The following is an 8,014-nucleotide window of genomic DNA, read 5'->3' on the forward strand; positions in this document are numbered from 1 at the left end:
AAAATACTTTAAACTGTTTACATGAATACTTTTTTTTTTTAAATGTGTGACTGGTACTATCACAGTCCAAAACCAAGTAAAATGTTTTTTATTTTTATTCTTTCAAAATATTTCTGCCACATTGGACTGTGTATTTTTAAATACTTCCTAAAATGGACATGATGCCATATCGCAATGATAATGCTTTGGTCAAGAGCCTAGGAGTAATTAAATTTCAAAAATGTAAATGTCTTGTTATCTTCTTCAATCTCACTTGATCCAGCAGAGCTGCTGTTCTGCACAGTAGGAGGAATTTACTAAGTATGAAAGTGATAGTAGTAGGAAGAGGGAGATCAAGAGACAGAGAGAGAGGAGGATTAGGAAAGAGACTGCAGGGAACAGCAAGAACTCAATAAAGTGTTGCAGATAGTCTGACTGACAGGTGGAACACATTGGGACGCTTTACTGACGTACAAGAGGAAACAGAGCAAGTGAGACGTCTGGGAAGGGGCAGCATACCTCACTGTTGTACTACATGGCTATCTGGGATGGAAACATGCAGAGTAATTTTGGAGGGAAAAGGGGAGAGCGAGGGAGAGAGAGAGAGAGAGAGAGAGAGAGAGAGAGCAGAGGAAGGTGGTATGAGTGAGAGCCGACAGACTCATTGAGGATCAAGAGAGAGAGAGAGCACAGATGTAAAAATACTCAGTAGCAACTGACACTCACACTCGCATGGTGACATCTGATTAACTCCTTGTCGATCTCAGTTGTATGTTGATAACGAGCAACAGACAGTTTGACTCAGATCTCAGTCCTGCACAGATGGGAAAGAGACAGTGAGAGAGAAACTGACTGTTTCCAAGACGTCCTGAAAGACCTGCAGCGTTGGACAATGACTGTGAGTCAAATACTGCTCTTATGGAAAATTCTCCATTTCATAACAACACACATTAACAAGTACTTAATTGTTACCAGAAATGAATAAATAATATAAAAAATATGTAAGACTACGACATATAAATATATGTAGGATTTAACAGGATAAAACTTGAAATGCCATGCAATCTAAAGCTGCCATTCACAAAACACCATATGTACTTGTTAAAATATAACAAATGAAAACATTCATTGCTAATTTCACTAATGGTATGTGAATGGCAGCTTTACAGAAGTAAATCATGACTGAAAAACATTTCAGGTTTTATCCTGCTAGATCCTTTAATGCTGTGTTATACACCTGTGGTTAATATGAAGCGTTCCAGCCGTTCTCAGCAGCACATACTGCACATATCATATTGCATGTCACTGATAACTCATTCAAAATAATTTTGAAATACAAAATGCAGGGTCGTCACTGCAATTAAATGGGAAAGGATGGTTGAGTTTCACACTATGTACAATATCCTGATCAAAATTTTCTGATTAAGATTTTTTATGTTTTTCTCAAAAATGATGCATTTATTTGATCAAAAATACAAAAACAGTAATATTGTGAATTAGTATTACAACTTAAACAACTGTTTTGTATTTAAAATATCTAATAAAAAATGTAATGTACACCTATGATGGCAAAGGTTAATTTTCTGCAGTCATTACTCCAGTCTTCAGTGTCATGATGATCTTTTGGAAATTAAATGCTGATTTGGTGCTGAAGAAACATTTCTTTTATTATCAATGTTGCAGACAGTTTTTGCTGCTTAGTATTTTTGTGGAAACCATAGGTTAAGTAAGATTTAAAAAAAGTAATTAAATAAGGATACATTAATCTGTTTAAAAGTGACAGTAAAGACATTAAGAATGTTATTAAAGATTTTTCATTTTGAAATTTCTATTTATCAAAGAATCCTAAGAAAAGAAAAAAGAATAAGAACCATTATTATTAATTGACCATCAATAATAACTGATAATAACTGAGAAATCTGCTTATAATAATTTCTAAAGGATTATGTGAAATTGAAGACTGGAGAAATGGCTGCTAAAAATTCAGCTTTGAATCACAGGAATAAAATACATTTTAAAAATTCAAATAGAAAACAGTTATTTTATTTTAAATTGTAATAATATTTCACAGTATTACTGGTTCAATTCAATTCAATTCAAGTTTATTTGTATAGCGCTTTTTACGATACAAATAGTTGCAAAGCAGCTCTACAGGAATTTAAGTTTCCACAATATATTTATATATTGCAGAACCTTAATATATTTAACTTATGGCAAAATTTGGTAATTCTGTATGTTGTCTGAGCGTTGCCATCCTCTGAAGTCCTCTGAGGGGTTGGCATCATCTTTCTCAGGTGTTCGGTCATCTCAGATCATTTAAAGGTTGGATCCAGACTGAAACTTCTGTAATTCCTTGTTACCACAGGATGCTAATCCCGTGGCAGAAACAGAGAAACAAATAGAGGCATAATTAGCGTAGCTGCTGTTCCATCTAAGCAAAAATGATTTGTTCAACCCAAGCTAAAGAATAATAATGTACATTTGATCAGATATACTACAGTAAAAGATTATAAGATGCATTATGTGAATGTTTGGCTAAAGAGATGCGTCTTTAATCTAGATTTAAACAGAGAGAGTGTGTCTGAACCCTGAACGTTATCAGGAAGGCTATTCCAGAGTTTGGGAGCCAAACGTGAAAAAGCTCTACCTCCTTTAGTGGACTTTGCTATCCTAGGTACTACCAAAAGTCCAGAGTTTTGCGACCTTAGGGAGCAGGTTGGATTGTAGCGTGGTAGAAGACGAGTTAGGTACGCAGGAGATAAACCATTTAGGGCCTTATAGGCAAGTAATAATATTTTGTAAATGATACGGAACTGAATAGGTAGCCAGTGCAGAGACTGTAAAATTGGGGTAATATGATCATATTTTCTTGACCTGGTAAGAACTCTAGCCGCTGCATTTTGGACTATCTGTAGCTTGTTTATTGAAGATGCAGGACAACCAGCTAGCAGTGCATTACAATAGTCCAGTCTAGAGGTCATGAATGCACGAACTAGCTTTTCTGCATCAGAAACAGGTAGCATGCTTCGAAGCTTGGCAACTGGTGAGCGTAAGAGACTAAAATCAGATTAGACAGACAGACAAACAGACAGACAGCTAGATAGATAGATGTACAAAAGGATTTACAATACTTTTGTATTTCAAAAGTATTCTGAATGGTTAATCAATGCTAGAAAATTGTGATATGGTTTCAAAAACTATTTACAAGGGGTTGAATGGGTAACAACAAAAAAAGTTTGTAATGCCTAACAGCAAAACACAGAGGATATTCTTAAAATTCAGTTTTAAAATCAACATTAGTCTTACTGTACATTGCAGACATGAAGGTTACATGGAAAATGTAACAAGCCACCAGTCCTGGCACCTTATCAAAGGCCACTGCCAGAGACGTCTATCAATAAGATAAAGGCTGCTCTCAGTGCCTAGCAACACACTCATACAACCGCTCCACCAGGCCTACATCACAGACTTATAAAGTCGTAACTGAATACCACAATTACATGTTCTTTGATGGTTCTGGAACTTCTAGGAACATTAATCAACAAATGTCCCTTATAAACGTATAGGGTGTAATGTAAACATGAGCTGCTTGCTTTTTGTTATGTAAAACTCACTTGTAATATACACCCAAGCTATTTCAGGGACGTCGAGGTGTTAATGGGCTTATGGTATTGTTTGACCATTCTCTGTCTGACATAAAGGTGAAGGCTGGTGAAAGAACTGACAGCTAATATTATTACATGGCTCTCTGGAATACATGGATGCCATTTAATTGCACACTTATGGATTTTTGTCTAATTGATCATTGTCTCAAGCAACCAATTTGTCTTTTCTGCCGAAAATTAGATCATTTACTGTGAAATCCGTTTTCTCTCCTGTACATCACCAGCGTAAGCTTCATGGTAAAAACTTCTACATCACTCTTGTCAGCATAGTCCATAGTTGCAATAAAAATTTATCTTGACTTTATCTTGTGGTTATTTTGGGAAAAACAGTAGGGGGGGGGGGGGGGGGGGGGGGCGTTTCCCCCCACTCAACACTAAATTGATTTGCATTTTAATGAGTGAAATAAGTATTTGACCCCTTCGCAAAACATGACTTAGTACTTGCTTGCAAAACCCTTGTTGGCAATCACCGAGGTCAGACGTTTCTTGTAGTTGGCCACAAGGTTTGCACACATCTCAGGAGGGATTTTGTCCCACTCCTCTTTGCAGATCCTCTCCAAGTCATTAAGGTTTTCTATGGGATTAAGGTCTAGAGACTGGCTAGGCCACTCAAGTTTTCACCATGAAGCTTACGCTGGTGATGTAGACTCATGTACATTCATGATGCCATAGAAGAACCTTTTTGTCTAAATGGTTCCATAAAGAACCTTTAACATCTGAAGAACCTTTCTGTTTCACAAAAGGTTCTTTGTGGTGAAAGAAGGTTCTTCAGATTATAAAAAGTTAAGGAAGAGATGGTTCTTTAAAGAACTTTTGACTGAATGGTTCTTTGTGGAACCAAAAATGGTTCTTCTATGGCATCACTTGAAGAACCTTTTGAAGCACGTTTATTTTTAAGAGTGTACAGGAGAGAAAACAGATTTCACAGTAAATGATCTAATTTTCGGCAGTAAGAAAAAAAGTGTTTTAAAGTTTGTTGTTTTGTAAAACATCACAGTTATATATGATATGAGAACAGTAGGGCCTGTAGATAGAGAGTACGTGTTGTTTAATAAAAATATAATTATATTTTCAGAATGACATAATTTTTTTCCCAAACATAGTGTGTGGGGTAAAATGCCCCCAGGGGGCAATGAGCAATTACAGTTGTTTTTCTGTTCTGAACATCAAATCCTTTGTTTTTCCATCAAATTAATTCTAACTGGTTGGGTATCAGCTTATTTTTAATAATTGTCAATTTAAATTTTTATAAAGATTTCATAAAACAAAAGTGGAGGCTTCACACAGCCTACTGATTGACAATGATCATTGCAAGATTAAAATTTTGCTGTTGTTTTGTTGTCAGACTGCACCTAAAGAACTGGACGAGCTGTGCTACCTCACGGCTCAGTCCATGACATCACTGGTGACATCACAGCACTTCAAGCTCATCAAAAAGCTGGGAGAGGGCTCGTACGGCAAAGTGATGCTGGCGGTGCATCAGAGGAGAGGTCAGTTGATTTGTGCTCGCCTGTTTGGTTCATGTTGAGCTCTAGACTAATAGCACTGTGACAAACAAGACAGGATGTATATTTGGTGAAAGCGAAGCACTTCTAACTTAAGCAATCTCTGAACTTCCAGGAACACCAATGGCTCTGAAGTTCTTCCCCCGCCGCTCCACCACTCTACAAGCTTTCCTGCGGGAATACAATCTCTCCGTCTCCTATTGCACACACCCTTCTCTAACGCGGGCTCTAGGCATCTTCTACTCCACTCCTTCTCACTATGTCTTTGCCCAGGAGGCTGGTCTCTATGGCAACCTGTATGATGTCATCGTGTCAGAGGTCAGTAAAACAGTAGACTTGACTGATTTCAGTTTCACAAAAATTTACATTCTGTCATCATTTACTCACCCTCAAGTTGTTCAGAAGTGATTTAAATGACCATTAGACAACCTTATAGTGGCTCCTCCTCTACAGGGCCCGGGACAATGGTCCTGGTTGTCCCTCTGGGCTGTAACCGAAATTATGATGACGCTTGCATGCATGACGAGTGGAGCTTTTTTCGTAGTGACGTCTTTCCAGGGAACAACGTATGATTATTCAGGCACGTACTTGTTGTCTGATATCCTCACTCCCTGTTCTCATTCTCCTGCCAAAAACAACAGCTCCTATCATCAGCCTTAATACATTAATGCTGTTTAATGGAAGTACTTAGTGCACCGCTGAAGAGCACAAATACAGAACACACATATCTTCCGTCATCTCATCACTCTTTCCTGTATTAGAATAAATAATATTTCCAAAGCATCAATACATACAACAAATAAATTGAAAGGAAAAGAAAATACATAAATACATACATAAATGAAAATAAGTTACCAGTAATGTAATAATCAATATAACAACAACAATTGAACAAATAGCAACAACAATAATGAAAAGAGAGTAAATAAGGTGAAATAAATAAATAAAACAAACAAACAAACAAACAAACATACGAATTGCAATAATAAGATTAATTTTCAAATGAAAAAATCTTATTAATATATTATTACATTAATATATAGGCTAATTATTCTATGTAATAATAATAATAATAAATGAAAATATAGAAATAGTAATAATATTGAACAAAGGTAAATAAGGTGGAATAAATGAATAAATAAAAATATTAATTATAATTAGAAAAAAAGAAGTGAAGAAAGAAAGAAAGAAATTCAATGATAATGATAATCATCATCATCATCATCATAAAATATAAAACAGCAATGCAAATATTATCAGTATATATATATATATAAATAAATAAAGCAATCGCTTTCTCTTTTTCTGTAGGAGGGGTTGAGTGAGGAGTCTGCACAGCGTGTGATGTCTCAGTTGAGTGGTGCTGTCTCTCATCTCCATTCTCTTGGCTTTGTGCACCGTGACATCAAGCCAGAGAACATCTTCTTGTGTGACCGTACTTGTCGCTGGGTCAAACTGGGTGACTTTGGCCTGGTGCGAGCACAGGGGACTGAGGTCCGTGCTGTATGGTACAACTCCCCTTTCTGTGTGCCCGAGGTGGAGGGCGCCAAGACAGTCAGCGATGCAGAGGAAGCGGAGGACGTCTGGATGTCCGTGGAGCCCAGTTTGGATACTTGGGCTTTGGGGATCCTCATATACTGCCTGCTGACGAGCTGCTTCCCCTGGGAGGAGAGCACTTCTGATGACCTTTCCTACTGCAAGTACAGAGACTGGTTCAACCGAATCCAGCAGAGAGAGGAGACACAAGACACTGAGGCTGAAATTGAGGTGCCCCCACATTTTGACTCTTTAAGCTCATTCGTTCTCACCTTGCTGAGAAAGCTGCTGAACCCGCTGCCCCGGCTTCGCCCTGGGCCTGATGAGATTCTGTCTTACCTCGGGGGACCTTGGTTACTGAAGACAGAGAAAGAGGAGATGAGGAGAGAGCAGGAGGCACAAGTGGAGGCCAAAAAGATGCATGAGAGAGGAGGGGTAGAAGGGGAAAAAGAGATATTGGGACGGAGAGAGAGATAAAGTTCATGCACGACAGTAATATTATAAACAGATGTACTTTATTTTCAAGATTTTATATAGCATTTATATTTTGGAATATAATTTTTTTTATATTATAAAACTGGAGAAACTTGGACACTTGGACAGTGGACCAGAAGTGTTTGGGCAATTGTACAAGTAATAATGTAATTACATTAAAAAAAATACATATAATTATAATTATTCAAAATTATAGTTCTTTATGTAATTTGGTCACATATATAATATATTTTATATATTCAATTATATATTTTAAAAAAATATTTAGAATTATATAAATGCAGTACTGTTCAGAAGTTTGGGGTTGATTTTTTTTACGTTTTTGGTAGAAGTTTCTTAAGCTCACCAAGGCTGCATTTATCTGATCAAAAACAGCAATATTGTTCCATGAAACGTTATTACAATTTAAAATAACCGTTTTCGATTTTAATACATGAATTTCTATTTTAATACATAAAAGCTGAATATTCCGCAATCTTCAGTGTCACATGATCCTTCATAAATCATTCTAGCATGCTGATTTGGTGCTCAAACATTTATTTTATTATCAATTTTGAAAACGGTTTAATGTTCAGATACTTTGGCCACAATAATTAAGTGTTTCTCATATTGAGCTGGTAATACTAAAACCAACAATACTGCAGTTACCAACAGACTTCTCAGGTGCAATGTATAAGTATTCACTCAACATGTAGAGAGGAAAATAGGTAGGTGTAGATTAATAATGCTCATCAGATGTGGGTGGAATACATAAACACTGTTTCTACCTCAAACCAGTTGTTTTGATGTACATGGCAATACATGGTTATACATGTTTGAATAAACTTGCTTTGG

The 8,014-nt window shown here is 36.6% G+C and overlaps 1 protein-coding gene across 1 annotated transcript; it reads left to right on the forward strand.

The window, feature by feature from the left end:
• Positions 1-871: 871 nt before the first annotated feature.
• Positions 872-7,162, forward strand: LOC306878532 (serine/threonine-protein kinase SBK2-like; the record flags this gene model as incomplete). Its single annotated transcript, XM_079430971.1, has 4 exons — positions 872-877; positions 4,990-5,134; positions 5,265-5,467; positions 6,461-7,162. 4 exons carry the CDS (start codon positions 872-874, stop codon positions 7,160-7,162), a joined length of 1,056 nt encoding a protein of 351 aa, XP_079287097.1.
• Between the last annotated feature and the right edge of the window lie 852 nt (positions 7,163-8,014).

The sequence above is a fragment of the Barbus barbus genome (genome assembly GCF_936440315.1).
Source record: "Barbus barbus genome assembly, chromosome: 12".
In the NCBI taxonomy this organism is placed as follows: Eukaryota; Metazoa; Chordata; class Actinopteri; order Cypriniformes; family Cyprinidae; genus Barbus; species Barbus barbus.